Genomic DNA, 16,045 nt, shown 5'->3' with positions numbered 1-16,045 from the left:
CGATTGACTTTCAAATATTTTTCTCAAAATTTTTTGCCAATTAAAAAATTCGAGCCACAAAAATTTCATTTCAACTTCGAATTTTATAAATTAAAAAATATTCAATATGTATACATATGTATATATATATATATATATATATATATACGACATGTTTTTATAGCATTCGTTTCTTTTACTTTTTCCGTAGTTTCCTTTGCCATCCTTCATTCTCTCGTTCGCTCTTTCTTTTTGTATGTCAACGCAAAGAAGTATTTTTAGCAGCAAATTATGCAGCCAGCGAATTCACACGCACAGCTTACACACACCCACACACACCCACAAACACATACACACATGTACCTGTTTGCTTATAGGTATATTTAAGCATTCACACACGCAGCTACACCCAAATGCACGCTGCTAAAAAGCTACAGCAGCCGCTGCAAGAATATTACGCATACGCCTCATATGACGGCGCCAGTTAAAAAAAAAAAACAAAACAAAAAGTTGCACTAAAAAGCTGCGAAAATAAAGTAAAAAATTTATATATGTTTAAAAATAATATAAAATAACAAAAACAAAAAAAAAAAAAAAGAAAAGGCAAATGCCAACGCAGACCAGCCACGGCTAATGTGTAAGAACAGCAAAATTTGAGTGTGTGTTCCGTTTGCTATATACACACATATATATATATATAAGCAGCTATATATATGAGTGTGTATATAGATATTTTGTATATTATATGTAAGCTGTAGTATGTAAGAGTACTTCAAGTTATTTGTATATATATAGAACTATTTGTGCTGTTCGCTCCTCGCTTCAAGCAAAGGCCAAAAGCAAAAGTAAATTGTCAGCATGACCGGAAATAATTTGCCGGGTTCAGAGCCACAGAGGAGCAGAGCTCTACGAATGACTTGTTGAAAGCAGTGCCTAACTAATGCCAACAATCCACTCTCTCTCTCTCTCTCTCTCTCTCTCGGTCTTCCCGTCTCTTTCCAACTGCAGGTGCTGTACGATGGCAAACTATCGAATGCCATTGTCTTCATGTACAATCCGGTGGCAACCGATGGTCAACTTTGTTTGCAGTCTTCCCCCAAAGGAAATGTTTCATATTTTGTACACACGCCGCACGCGCTGATGCTGCAGGTAAGTAAACATGCCACACACATACATATTGAGACACACTCTCTATATACGCTGTCCCCATGCCACGCAATCCCCTTGAGCTGGGCCTGTGTAAACGGCAGGAATATACGAGTAAATCCCCCAACTTATTTCGTATACGTAAATGTACATAGCTGTAGCTAGTTCACTTTGCCTTAGTTCATTCCATTCCAAAGCCCGAAGACACACTGCTGCATACCAAGGCCAAAGACTAACACACAACACACTCGCACACTCGCACACTCGCACACACACATACAGCGAGCGGGCACCACATAAATTTCAGGCAGCATTTTACGACTCAAGCGCATGCTTTGGCATTTCTTATTAGGTACAATCTTTGTTCGCCTCCCTCTGTTCGTTTCCATTCCGTTCCAGCCTTATCATGCTTAACAGCTGGCTGCCGCTGCCACCCCCACTGTAGTCCGTTGGGCTGCTAGCTGGCAACAAAATTATTCAATAAATTTTGTAGTAATTTCTTGTACAAACAACACAAATCATAAAAGACCAACCACAACAACGACAACGCGACGAAAATGCCATCGAAATGACCCCAAGACATGCCCACTGAGAGCCTCGACAGCAACCAGCGTATCCTCAAAGGACGCACAGTGGTGCTGGGCCACACAAAAACCAATTTAATCGATAAATATTGAAAGAAGCGCAAATTTATGCCCCGAACTTTACGCAAATTGCCAGCTGAAAAATGGTTTATCAATAGACAATCCAATTTCCGTCGAAGCAATCGCCAGAAGATTAGCCATTTCTATGGAAAGTGAACGGCACAGAAACTTATAGAATGAAAGCGACTTGAAAGAGTTTGCCGTGGGTCTGGGACTGCGGAAGGATTCTAGCATTATATTATATAGTATAGTATATATCTTTTAATTATATCTTTGATTTCGCATCTCTCCAACAGGACGTCAAGGCCGTCGTCACGCATTCCATTCACTGCACACTCAATTCGATTGGCGGCATTCAGGTGCTGTTTCCGCTCTTCTCTCAGCTGGACATGGCGCACGAGGGCATAAGCGATATCAAGCGGGATCCGACGCTCTGGTAGGTTATGTTCCATTCTCACTTGTTTCTTGTTATTCATATTGGCTGGGATTGTGTTGCCATTTGGATTATGAACTAGTATTTCGTTCCATTCTCATTTGAGTTAATAAATTAGCTTTTTCAATACATAATGTTTCATTCTCATCTGTTTCACTTATGTCTTTCGCTTAGTTCCCTCAAAGTATATTTAAATTTTAATACTATTCGTTTTAGTACAACAAACAGTTTCTCATATCATTAATGTTTCAATTCCACTCGTTTCTGTTCCATTCCCACTCGTTCCAAATCTGTACGCATTCAATTTTAACTCCATTCTTTTTATTCCGATTCACAGTTCAAAGCTTTTGGGCTTCATCTGCGAGCTGGTGGAGACATCGCAGACTGTGCAACAGCACATGATACAGAATCGAGGTTTCCTCGTGATATCCTTTATGCTGCAGCGATCGTCGCGCGAACACCTAACTCTGGAGGTACTCGGCTCGTTTCTCAATCTAACCAAATATCTGGTCACGTGTCTCTCGGCCAACAGCGATCTGCTGCTCAAGCAGGTGAGTGGGCGCAAGGCCCAATACAAAGTCCTTTGCCCTATGTCTATAGATCAACAATATACCGCTCTATGTTGACAAAAATAAGAACACGATAATGCATATATATACATACAGAGACAATGTATTATCGGCATCTGAAATGCGCGCGCTTTAGCATCGATAAACATTTTACAACGATTAATCGATAGCATGCGATTGAACTTTGAGGGCCGCTGTGACTTGGCAAGCATGCTTACAAATTGTTATTACTCTGTATTTGATACGTTTAGCTATGTCTCTTCATGATGTACTATCTTCTAGTATATATATATATATATGTATGTATTATGTGTGTATATATGTATATATACGTATGTATATGTCTATTCCTAAGTTCGATTTAAGTTCGCGTAATGACGATTGCATGACAAATGCCTCGCGCTCTAAGTTTCCTACTTGTTTTTATAATTTTCTTCAGTTACAGCTCGCTCAGATTTGCAATTATTATTATAAAGCTATCAACGTCCCACATGTTTCATGTTTCGCATTGGGACAAGCATTCCACTTAATTTCGATAAAATAAGAAACAAGAAGAAGAAGCAGAAGATAAGAGTATAAAAATAAATAACTTTCACACGTTCAGTTCAGTTCTCGCATCTTTTGTGTGGCATGCTTAACACCTTGACAAACATATTTCAAATGATATGCGAAACCCACTCGCTCGCGACTCATCTGCTTTCTCACTCACTCTCTCTCTCTCTCTCTCTCTCTCTCTCTCTTTCTATTTGTTTCTTTCTTTCTCTTTGTCTGGCCTATCGCACTGTGTGTGTGTGTATGCGTGTCTTGCCTTGTTGTTCTTGTGTTCTTTATTTTGGTGTTGATGTTGGCGCCTGCTGCTTCTGCTGCTCCGGCGCACAGTTGAACACGGGCCTGCGTAATCCTTTCAAAAAAGTAAACACAAAATGTAGCATATCAAATACAACACAATTTTCCAGCATTAAGTTCTTGTTTTCGTTACTTGCTACCCGCTACCCGCTACCCGTTACCTACTACTCGCAACCCGCTACCCACTACCCGTAACTGCTTCACTCCCGCCGCCCCCTTGCTTCTAGCACTAATCCTTTGCCATATACCCAATACATATATATGTATATATCTGTGTGTATATATATATTTTTGTCTATATACCCAACATGTATCCAGCTTGGGCTTATCCTTTTTATTATTAACGCTTCTCCTCTTTATTTGCCTAGCACACGATAAACCTAGAAATGGCGTAGCAACTGCCTTGAAAACTACTCGAATGTGTTTCCCTTCTCGCTAGTCCGTTTCTTGGCTAAGCTCGTCGTTCACATTGGAAATAGGATTTAGCTTAGATTTCAAAGAAAAGTTGAGAAAACGAATTTAATAAAATAATGAATACCAAAATCTAATCTTACACTAAATAAGTCTTAAATTTTGATTTGAATATTGAGAGGAAAACGAGTTTTTATCTTAGTTGAATGCCTAAGCTTGGAGATAAACGATATTGTCTGAATTTGAATTAATTTAGTTTGGGAATATTAATTACTATTAAAATACTTGATAGAAGCTGACCCAGAGCAAACAGAAGTCAAGTCAATTGCTTGCGATTCCCAACAAGTTAAAGCGTCGAAAACAAGCCTCGAAAGGAAAATCTATAGATAAATTGAATTAGGAAAATAACATTCGCTACTTCAGTTGTCGCCACTCCAGGCACAGATCCCACACCTTCGGCTCAGTCGAAGCTCTTCAATTACGTTTTCTTTTCATTTACTTATTTTTTTTGACTGTTGCATGCTTTTTGTTGAGCACTGTACAAACGCTTCCTTTTTCTTTGAATGGGCAACTTAATATATTTAATAATTTCCTTTGCCCTGCTTTCGCACTGAGTTTTGTTATGTGTGCACCTGTTAATCGAAGAGCTAATGCTTTTATCTAGTCAAGCCAAGATTAATCGAAATATACCCAGCTGATTCGCAGAATTATATAGAGCTTACTGCAAAGAAAAACACATCAAATTACAAATGAAAACCAATATTGATCAAGCTTTTGAAATAAATGTATTTACAACTAAAACTAAATTCTTCTACTTTGTCTGCTCTCTCACAATATCTCTCTCTCTCTCTTTCTCTCCCACTCTAACTCGTTATACGTTCCTGTTCTCTGTTTATATCACTCTCTCTATCTCTCTCTAATCTCTTCCTCCCGCACACGAATTTTTGACTCACGTACACAAACCGCGCCCGTCCTTTCGCCCTTCCCATCGGGAAATCTCGCTCATTTTGATTATGCTTCATATTATTTTAATGCTGTTCTTGTCAACCAATCGATCAATCAATCAAAATTGTTGCATCTGAAACGCTTCTTATCAATCAACACACAAATAAACAACAACAACAACAACAACCTACAACTATAACAATAACAACAACAACAACTGAACTTTTAACCAATATCAAATATCTACAACAGTTCTACCAGGTGAAGCTCAATTCTCAAATTTCTTTTACTGAACTTTCGTATTGTAAACACTATATAAATGTTCCTTTTCGTTACGTTCCGTTTTATTCCGTTTTGTTCCGTTTCTGCGTGCGTACGTGTGTGTGTGTGTGTGTATATGTGTGCGTTTGTTTCGTTTACGTTTCCCGACGTTTTTCATACTAAATTGTTGAGTTTAATTCCTTGTACAGTTGACTCAATTGATGTTTCATTTCAAATTGTTCCACTTTATAATATGATATATGTATATATTTACTGTCGGTAGCATTTTAGGTAAATGTTATTTGATATATTTCAATCTGTATTGTTGTTTTATACATGCTGTTTCATTCCATAGTGTTCCACTGTATTGTAATTTTATCATTTGGCATCATCAATTTCCCATGATAAATCGCATAGCTGTTATACTTACTATTCATAAGCTAGTTAACTTACTCATTCTCGATGTTTCATTCCATACCGTTCAACTTCATTGTAATTAAATCATTAGGCATCACTGATGGACCGTCTTCAATCTTGTAGCTGTATTTTTAGTATTGCTAATCTAGCTGACTTACTCATGCTCAATGTTCCATTCCATATCGTTCCACTTCATTAGCCATCATAGATTGACGGTCATCAGTCTTGGTATTCTTAATCTAGTTAAATTAGTCATATTCGATGTTCCATTCCACATCGTTCCACTTCAATGTATATTGTACTCATTTGCTCAGCATTCGGTTGAAGTGGTTGCTGTTTCTAGTAAACAGAGCAATTGCCATTTCATCCCACATTGTTTCACGCTATTCATAAATTTTTTTTTTTTTTTTTTTTTTTAGGCAATATATTTATTTCTTTATTTTGTTGCAGCTTATTGTCTTAGACTCTATAGCGCATTTAGCTCTAAACCTTAACTAATGGGAGGGCAGATATGCCAATTATTCTGCACTTGTAGCTACTATCTTAATTAGTTCTAATATTGTCTAGAGGATGCAATCTCTTCAGTCTTCGCCTATTGTTGTTTATAGCCAGGTTGCTTGCGAGATGGTTAGGATGCGCTGCAAGTCTGTCCGCGTATCTTGAACTGTGTCGCCCAATGAGTTCAGCAACTGTGGGAATTGCTAAATCCCTATGTAAGACTGAGTTTCTTACAAACCAGCTGGCTCCAGTCCATCTGCGTAGTGCTTTATTCTGCAGGGTCTGAATTTTGTTCCTTGTAGTCTTCGCCGAGGAGCCCCATAGAGAGATACCATATACGAAGGTTGGGACAACTATTGCCTTGTAGATGGCGGCCTTGCTGCTGTAAGACAACTTGCTTGAAGCTCTCAGCATCCAGTCGAGGGTTTTTAGCTTGCTTTTGCATTTTGAGGTTACTTGACTTATGTGCGCTTTAAAAGTCAGCCTTCTGTCAAGAGTGATACCAAGGTACTTTACTTTTGAGGCTTTGGGAATAGTGGGCCCCAATGCAACGCTTGGGCAATCTCCTCTTCTAGTGGCGAAGGTAGTATGTACAGACTTTTGTGCATTAATGGTGATACACCACCGTTTTGCCCAGCGTCCGAAAGAGTCCAGATATTTTTGTAGTGAGTCTGAAGCTTCTTGCGCAGATACGTGACGTGATAAGATGGCGGTGTCATCTGCATAGGTCGCTATGAGTACTGCATCTGTACTTCCTATATTTGGCTCGGGAGTTGGCATATCTCCTGTGAATAAAGTATAAAGTGTTGGGCCTAGAACACTACCCTGTGGTACTCCAGCCATAATTGGTCTAGTCAAGGATACTGTTTGCCCCCTTGACACTTGGAAGGTTCTTCCAATAAGGTATGAGGATAGCAACGCGAAAAATGGGGCTGGAAGGGTGGTCCTCACTTTCTGCAGCAGTCCCAGGTGCCAAACTCGATCAAACGCCTGTTTGATGTCTAAAAAGACGGCAGAGCAGTACATCTTTTCTTCAAAGGCTCCAAGGATATGGTGCACAACTCTGTGAACCTGTTCCGGTGTTCCATGCTGTCTCCTGAAGCCAAACTGATGGTTTGGAATGGCCTCCTGGCGTCCCAGATGTGTCAGTACTCGTTCCAGAAATATTCTTTCGAATATTTTGGAGAGTACTGGCAACAGGCTAATTGGTCTGTACGACTCAATTTCTCCCACGGGTTTGCCAGGCTTAGGAATCATCACAATCACGGCGCGCTTCCAGCAGGCTGGAAAGTGCCGGATGCGGAGCATGGCGTTGTACACCATAGTTATGTAGTCTATGGTGGAGTCAGGCAGTGCTCTAAGGACTCTGCCGTTTATTAGATCATATCCAGGGGATTTTTTTGCCTTCACTCTTCTGATGTGTTCAAGAACCTCTTCTTTTGTACATCCAGTTATCTGGTCTTCAGCTGGGAGGGGCGAGAGAACGATGTCTTCTGTTGCTTCGATTTCTGAGGCCTCTGCGGTAATCACCGGCGTGAATTGGTCTTGAAGGTGGTTTGCAAAAGCCTCAGCTTGAGCTTCGTCTCCAATGTGCCAGGAACCAGAAATGCTCCGAATGGGATGACGTCGTATTGGCTGCCGTTTGAGCTTTCTTGTAAATTTCCATAATTGAAACTCTGCGTCAGTGGGCGATTCAGCTCGTACCAGCGCATCGCTGATACACCTCTTTTGAAGCAGGGCGAGAGCAGCTTTAAGATGCCTCGTGGCTTCGTTGTACATGGATTTGGCATCAGGCGTGCGTAATCTTAACCAGCGTCTCCTGGCCCATCTTTTGTGTATTAGTAGGTGTTGGGCCTCCAAGGTGAGGGGGATGTTGTACGGAGACTGTTGTCTTGTTTGGCAAGATGGTGGGGCGGCTTGGTGCGCAGCTTTGACTATTTCTTCCTGCAGTTTGTTTGCTGCGTAGTCCACGTCTTCAGGAGTGTTAAGTTCCATTTCTATGTGCAAAGAGTAATGGAGCTCGCGCCTAAAGACTCCTAAATCTGATCCTGCTGGCAGTAGTTGTTTCCTAATGGGCAAGGGCTGTGGCTGCGCGTGGATTGTGACTATTAGTGGCAGGTGGTCAGAGGATAGGTCCAAGGATTCTTCAATGGTCAATTGCCGGTCACAGATGCCTTTGTAGACAGCGAAGTCGATTGCCGAGGGCCTGTGTCCATTAATTGGGTAACGGGTGGGGGCTCCAGTCGCCAATATGCTGAATTGTAAGTTTTGAATCGCCTCAAATATGACTTCTCCGCGACGATTCGCACTATTGCTTCCCCAAAATGGGTGCCATCCATTCCAGTCGCCGCCGATGAGGGTCTTATTCAACCTTTGGCCTAGAACCTGTTCCATGTGATGATCACACAGACCAGTGTTTGGCGGAAGATAAATTGACGCAACTTCGATCGCTCCAATAGACGTAGGCAGGGTGATGGCTGAGACCTGCATTGTTGCGTTGCAAATTGGCAGTAAAGGTGTATGCGGTATTGTTGCTCGTATGAGGATTGAGGATCCACCAAAGCAGTTTGCTCCTTCACCATGAGCCTGATAGTGTTCGTATCCGAAAATTTGTGTAGTGGGGCACTCATGAGTTTCTGTTATTAACATTATATCTATGTTTTCTTGTGAGAGAAACGCAGCCAGTTCCTGAGTCTTGTTTCTCAGGCCATTGGCGTTCCAGATACCCACACGTAAAGCCATTATTTGTAGGCAAGCTTGGTTATGATGGCCATTAAACTGTTTAGCATGGTTGCTTGTTGGGATTGTACTTCTCGCATCGCTTTGAGCTCGGCATTAATTGCGTCAAACTGACGTTGTTGTTGCTGAAGCATTTCAGTGAACAAAGTGTCACTTGTGGTATTCTTATTTGACGGTCCACCTCTAGCGGCCTGTGCGTAAGAAACACCACTAATAGGCGTTGCAAAGCTCGTGGCTTGGGTAATGCTCCGGGGCCTTGTAATTTCGGAAGCAGTACTCGGACCCGTAGACGGTGTTTGTGTGGGACTCCTTTTTTGTGCTGGGGATTGCAATTTGCGCAACCGCTTGTATACTTGGCAGCCCTTATAGTTGGCTGGGTGCTGTAACTCACAGTGCACACAAGTTGGTGCCTGGTCCTTTTCGCGGGTGCAGTCTTTGGATGCGTGTTTCCCGGCGCAACGCACACATCTGGGAGCTTTGTGGCAGTAGCGTTGTGTGTGTCCAAATTCTTGACAGCGATGGCATTGTGTCAGGTCGTTGTATCTTCTTGGCAGTTCCACTGTGCAGCGTTGCCTGCAGACAACTCGAATGTCCAAAATTTCTTTGTTGTTGGGGGCCTGAGCCACGTCAACAAAAAATATATTTAGCGGTGTTTTGTCCATACGGCTCAGTGGGTTGTGCACATTTGTAATTGTGTGGCCTTTGGTTTCCAATTCCTTTTTAATTAGTGTTGTATCAGTGCTGGAGTGAAGCCCTTTGAACACGACTCTATATGGTTTGTCCTCCTTAAGCTGGTAGCAGTGGAACTCCAATTCCAGCTTAGTAAAGTGGTCTATAACTCTGCGATAGTCCTCACTGCATTGGGTTAATACACCTATGTTATTCTTCTTTGGCTTAATTACGTATGATTTAGCATCAATTACTTTATCTATTATCTGTTGAAGTAGGGCCACAGACTTGATGTTTGGACACCATATGGGGGGCGGACGAGGTTTCGGAGTAGTTTGCTGGTCGGTCAATACTGGGGCTTCTGGAGCTACAGGTGATTCGCTGTAGTCTTCATCTTCTTCTACGAGCAGTGAAAATCGATTTTCTGATATTAATGCTGCATTGCTGGTGCTTGGTTCGTCGAAGATGAGCCTTTTCTTGATGGTTTTTGGTGAATTTGGCTGTTTACGTTTCGTGTTTTTGTTGTTAGTGATGCCTTGCACGGAGGCGATATCTATTTTTGAGTTTATTGGCATGATGGAGGCTTGCCTATTTGCCATCACAACGTTAAGCTGGGCTTGCATTTCTGCATTTACCTTTACAGCTGTAGCGAGGTTATTGACATTAGATGTCATCGCGGATTGTGCTTTTGAGTGCAGGCGCACTCGCGCCAAGCGACGAAATTTCGTAAATTGCAATTAAAGCAATTGAGTTACGCGGAAGCAAGCGATAAGAAAACGCTGCGTGTGCGGTTTTTGTTGCTGTTGCGTTGAAGAATGCACCGCAAAGTTCTATTTTTAGAACTCTGCAGCAGTAGAGCTTAAGCGAAGGCTGTTCGAATTCACGTCTTTACAGGTCGAACGACTGATCGCGATTGATTCATAAATGTGTTTTTTATGTTTTCGACATTCTTATTTCATTTCATATTTCATTCATGTTTTCTCACGTGGCTTTTTTATAATTTGCTTAATTGGCGGGTGACTTAACACCTTTGTCCAACTTAAGCTCATTTTGTTCAACGCGTTCCCAACTTATATACAAATGCATTCTTTGTGTTAAGTATAAATATTTATATAAATATATACATATAAACATATATACATATATATTTATAAATATATAGATATATGTGTGCGTGGTCGGGAAAAATCAGTGTAAATTCGCCAGGCGCAACTAAAGTTTCCTTTTTTAGCCTTTCCACTTCTCGCCATGAAATGTTTTTTGCATATTGCTGAATCTGTTGTTTTGGGGGTTTTCAGCTTTCGGCGTGCCCCCGTGCTGTGTGCTTCCTTATTATTTCACACTCGTGCACAGTTTTTAATTGGGAAACTTCTGTCGGTAGCTGGCGTGTGTGCAGGGGGGTCGTCGGGGGGTGGGGGCCAGCGCCACATTCACATTGGGCGTTGCATTGTTATGTTTGCTGCAGCCGTTGGCAACGCCAGAAGCCACCGGCGGGAGCAGCAGAGCGCCTCGCCAAAAAGTTTGAACACTTCATGGAGTGGTCCGAATTGAATTGAAGTGCTGCTGGCCCTCATAAGCCAAGTCATGTATGAACATATCCCCCCACGACACACACGCACACATAAATATACATATATATACATATGTACATATGTATGTATTTTTGACAATTAAAATTTCGGCCAATGTTTCCGAAAAGTTGCCGCAGTTGTCGAATATTTAAACAACTGCGACTTTTTCAATTCGAAGCGATTTAAATAAATTCAATTAGGCGCCATAGAATCTTATAATGTAACTGTTCGCATAGGTTTAATTATACTAATTGGCAAAAAAGCTGGATGAACGTATAAATTGAATTAGTTGAATGAGGAATTAGAAATGCGGTTGATCAGTTGGGGTCTCTGAAGTGGCAAGAGACTCGCGGACTCAGAACTTCATTGAAGCGACACAAATCATCATATGTAAACAGAGCCAAGACTTTCCTCGACGACATAAAGCGCATTACGTAACTAATTTTATGTATTTTAAGTGTTAATCCAATAAATCAACATTTTTATGCATATTTTCTCTCGATATAGCCAATAGCCGTAACATAATCAAAACTCTAGCGGCATAAGATCATTTATATGTATATAAATACTTTGAATTCCTAGCGTAATTAGACCTAATTAAGCTTAGTTTAGTTCTCGTTCTTGTTCTTTTGGAATGCCATTCAAATATTAACTGTTTATTACTTTGTTTGTTAATTTCTCGTTTTATGTTTTATGACAAACGTTGATAAAAATTTGATTGCTGTTTGCTGCATGTGTAACCGTTATTCAATATATATGTATCTATATATCGAATCCTACTACTACTACTACTACTACCAAACCTCCAAACATATATATACATATAAATATAATTTATATATGTGTATATATATAACAACCCTATCCAAATCAATCGACTACAACAACAATCAACATGAAACTCATGTAAACGTATGTATACAAAAAACCAAACAAAAAAATTTCATTTGTTCTTGCGCTACTCTACCTCTCTCTCTCTCACTCTCTATCTAACTCTCTCTCTCTCTCTCTGTAACTAACTAACATAACTATTTAATCAACTTAACTAACTTACTATCGAATGTACACTCTCTCACACTCACACACCACATCTTCAATCTTTTGCAATTGAATCCTTGTTGAGTCTCTGGTAACTGAGGACAGCATAAGTTACTTGACTAATTTGGCGCAGTTGTTCTGTTTCTCGTTTCTCACGTGGCAGCTGCTCGATCACGTGCTCTTCAATCCGGCGCTGTGGATCTATACGCCAGCCAATGTACAGGCACGCCTCTATTCGTACCTGGCCACCGAGTTCCTCAGCGATACTCAGATCTACAGCAACGTGCGGCGCGTCAGCACCGTCCTGCAGACAGTGCATACACTGAAGTATTACTATTGGGTTGTCAATCCGCGTGCCAAGAGCGGCATCATACCAAAGGGCTTGGGTGAGTGCCACAGCCGAGCGAACAACTGGCGACCTCGGATTCTGACGCATTCAACTATTGCAGATGGTCCGCGACCGGCTCAGAAGGACATCTTGGCTATACGCGCCTATATCCTGCTGTTCCTCAAGCAGCTCATTATGATCGGCAATGGCGTCAAGGAGGATGAATTGCAAAGCATACTCAACTATCTGACCACCATGCATGAGGTGAGTGAGCCAAGCTCCAAGATGCACTGGGAAAACCTTTTTAGCCTTAAGTAGCATGGACTAGAGCTGGCTGCTAATTAAATGTGCTCTTCTCTTTTCCGCAGGACGAGAATCTGCACGATGTACTGCAGATGCTCATCTCGTTGATGTCGGAGCACCCGAGCTCAATGGTACCTGCATTCGATGTAAAGCACGGCGTGCGCAGCATCTTCAAGCTGTTGGCCGCCGAAAGTCAATTGATACGCCTCCAGGCACTAAAGCTGCTCGGCTTCTTCCTCTCGCGCAGCACACACAAGTAAGTAGCACAATGGACGGGGTAATTGTGGTTAACGGGTGGGTAGTGGGTAGGGGGTAGTGGGTAGTGGCTGGGCCCAGCCACGGGCCGTGAGTAATGGGTTTCCAGGCGAGTGTAGGCGTGGGCCTAGCTCGTGCTGCTACTCCATTTGACAAACTGCCGTGTAATGCACATGCTCATAAATTTTTGCATGTGTCTGGTTTCTATTCCCCTTCGAAAATTTTGTTAAACCCGCGCTGGTGTAGACGTAAGTACGATGTCATGTCGCCGCACAATTTGTACACGTTATTAGCGGAGCGTCTGCTGTTGTACGAGGAGTCATTGTCGCTGCCCACATACAATGTGCTCTTCGAAATTATGACCGAGCACATCTCACAGCAGATATTGTACACGCGCCATCCGGAGCCAGAGGGCCATTACCGTCTGGAAAACCCAAGTGAGTTAACGCCATAGCCTAAGCTCCTATTTCAGCTGGTAGAGAGAAACCTAATCCATTCCAAAACCCAACCCAATCCATTGCCGCACAGTGATACTGAAGGTGGTCGCCACACTGATACGCCAGTCGAAGCAGACCGAGTCCCTGATCGAGGTGAAGAAGCTCTTTCTGCAGGACATGACTCTGCTGTGCAATAGCAATCGCGAGAATCGTCGCACTGTACTCCAGATGTCCGTCTGGCAGGAGTGGCTCATTGCCATGGCCTACATCCATCCGAAGAACACCGAGGAGCAGAAGATCAGCGACATGGTCTACTCGCTCTTCCGCATGCTGCTGCACCATGCCATCAAGCATGAGTACGGCGGCTGGCGCGTCTGGGTGGACACTTTGGCCATTGTCCACTCGAAGGTCTCTTATGAGGAGTTCAAGCTGCAGTTTGCCCAGATGTACGAGCACTATGAGCGACAGCGCACCGACAACATCACCGATCCCGCCCTTCGTCAAGCCCGCCCCATCAGCACCATCAGCGGCTGGGAGCGCGAGGAGCTGCAACAGCAGCAGAACGGCCCGATTGCACCTCAGCAGCAGCAGCAGCAGCAGCAACAGCAGCAGCAACAGCAGCAACAGCTGCCGGCCATAAAGAGCGCAGTGTCCGTGGCCTCGCTGGAGGATGTGCCACCCGTCGAGGAGGAGGCAGAGGAGCTGGAGCTGGAGAGTGTCGATGTGGAGGCACAGGAGCTGCAGCTGAGCGAAGATGTCGCCCCGACCCCGACCGACTCCTGCATCTGCACTACCAACGGGCAGCCAGCCGACACGGATCAAGCCAAGTCGCAAGAGCAGCAGGAGCCGGTCAACAAATCGGTGATTGCCAACATTTCAGATGTCTACAATGAGCAAATCAAAACGGACGAAGCGCTGCAAAGCGCTCCGGCGGCCACTTGCAATGGCAGCCTCCGTCCCAGTCCGTCGGAGGAGAAACCGCAGCTCGCCGAGCAGCAGACACCAGTTGGTGGCCAGGCAGCGCTCAAGGAGACGCTGCAAATTGGCGAGGACCTGGACGAACTGGAGCTGGCGACAGCCAAGGATGCGCTCGACGTGGAGCAGCATGTGGCTCAGGTGCTGCAGGCGTCGGAGGCAGCATTGAATGACTGCAAAATGGTCGTAGACGATGTCCTGCACGAGTCCTCGTCCGTGCTAAAGGACGAGGAGATCGAGCTGGCCGTCAACGAGGTGGTGCAGGGCGTGCTCAAGAGCGAGAAGAAGACGCCAGCACAGGACAATGTCAGTCTGCTCAACAGCAAGAATCTGCTCAACAACAACAACAACAACAACATCAACACTACCAGCGAGTCAGAGGAGCTGCAGCAGAAGGCGAACAAAGCGCCGGAGGCCGAAGTGAATGCTAACGAGATCAACAGCGAGGAGTCAACAGCAGCAACCACAACGCAGCTGGAGAAGAGAGACAGCCCAGAGGGTGCAGATCAGGAACAGGAGTCTAACACAGCCTCAGCAGCAGCAGCAGCAAACACCAATCAAAAGACTGAAGATGCGGCCAACAAGCTGAACAACAACGAGAAACTGGAGCTCAGCAACAGCTCCAGCCCGAGCTCTAGCTCCAGCTCCAGCCAGATGCCAGCAGCAGCAGCTGCAGCAGCAGCGAGTGGCGAGCAGGAGCTGAGCTCAACGCCGAGCAGCGACGAGCTCACGGAGTCCACAACAAATGTGATTGCAGTGACCGCAGAGCCCGAGCTGGATGAGACGACAGAGGATATGGTGGCCACAGCGGTGCGCGACATTGTTGAGCAGCTCATCGACAAGGTAATCGATGCAGCCGAGGCGGAGACCAAAGCCGCAGCCGCAGCCGAAACTGAAACCGAATCCGAAACCGTAACTGAAACCAACAACAATGAAGTTCAAAAGGCAGCCACAAAGCTGGCAGAGGCAGAGCCCGAGCCGGCAACAGAGACGGAGACAGCCATCGAGCCAGATATTGAAAAGGATGCCGAACAGGAACAGGCAAGCGTTGCCGCCGCCGCAGAGGAGATAGTCCACGAGGTGGTCGAAGCGGCACTCGATCTGGCCGAGGCACAAGCTCAGCCCCAGGAATCAGTGGAGGACCAAGTGCCAGCCATTGTCAATGCCGTTCTAGACACTCTAGTGGATGAGACCGTCAAGGCTGTGGCCTCTGAGCAGACCACACAAACCTCACCAACGCCCGAAGAGCAGCCAGCGCACGTTGAGCCGCTGGCCAAGTCCGAGGAGGCTGCTCCGATTGCGTTGCGCACGAAGCCCAACGAGGTGGACTCCACAACGCAAACAACGCCAAAGATCGAGGCGGATGCACACAAGGGCCTCGACGAGCTGCCCGAAGCCGATGCCGATGTCGATGCCGATGCCGACGTCGATGCTGATGCCGATATCGACGACGATGCACAGGATACAACCAACGCCGACGACGACGACTACGCCGTACAGCAATCGCAGCCGGCAGCAGCCTCGTCTGCTGTCAACGCAGAAGGTGCGGTCCACATGGAGGGCCATCATTATGGTAAGTTA

General features: G+C 44.3%; 1 protein-coding gene across 4 annotated transcripts in view; it reads left to right on the top strand.

Moving 5' to 3' along the window:
* LOC111597365 (neurobeachin) overlaps positions 1 to 16,045 on the top strand; it is a 64,538-nt gene that overhangs the window by 29,365 nt on the left and 19,128 nt on the right. The window contains exons 9-17 of one of the 4 annotated variants that reach the window (XM_030224083.1): positions 988 to 1,128; positions 2,066 to 2,205; positions 2,540 to 2,753; positions 5,226 to 5,234; positions 12,300 to 12,552; positions 12,616 to 12,758; positions 12,863 to 13,053; positions 13,299 to 13,489; positions 13,581 to 16,037. In XM_030224083.1, the coding sequence (XP_030079943.1) occupies positions 988 to 1,128; positions 2,066 to 2,205; positions 2,540 to 2,753; positions 5,226 to 5,234; positions 12,300 to 12,552; positions 12,616 to 12,758; positions 12,863 to 13,053; positions 13,299 to 13,489; positions 13,581 to 16,037 (3,739 nt within the window). Of the gene's footprint in view, positions 1 to 987; positions 1,129 to 2,065; positions 2,206 to 2,539; positions 2,754 to 3,666; positions 3,684 to 5,225; positions 5,235 to 12,299; positions 12,553 to 12,615; positions 12,759 to 12,862; positions 13,054 to 13,298; positions 13,490 to 13,580; positions 16,038 to 16,045 lie in introns of those variants that run through there. The other 3 variants (XM_030224084.1, XM_030224082.1, XM_030224085.1) reach the window with 3 other exon arrangements.

Source organism: Drosophila hydei, unplaced genomic scaffold (assembly GCF_003285905.1).
Source record: "Drosophila hydei strain 15085-1641.00,03,60 unplaced genomic scaffold, DhydRS2 tig00000355-arrow-arrow-pilon, whole genome shotgun sequence".
In the NCBI taxonomy this organism is placed as follows: domain Eukaryota; kingdom Metazoa; phylum Arthropoda; class Insecta; order Diptera; family Drosophilidae; genus Drosophila; species Drosophila hydei.
This window is presented reverse-complemented; position numbering and strand designations above follow the sequence as displayed.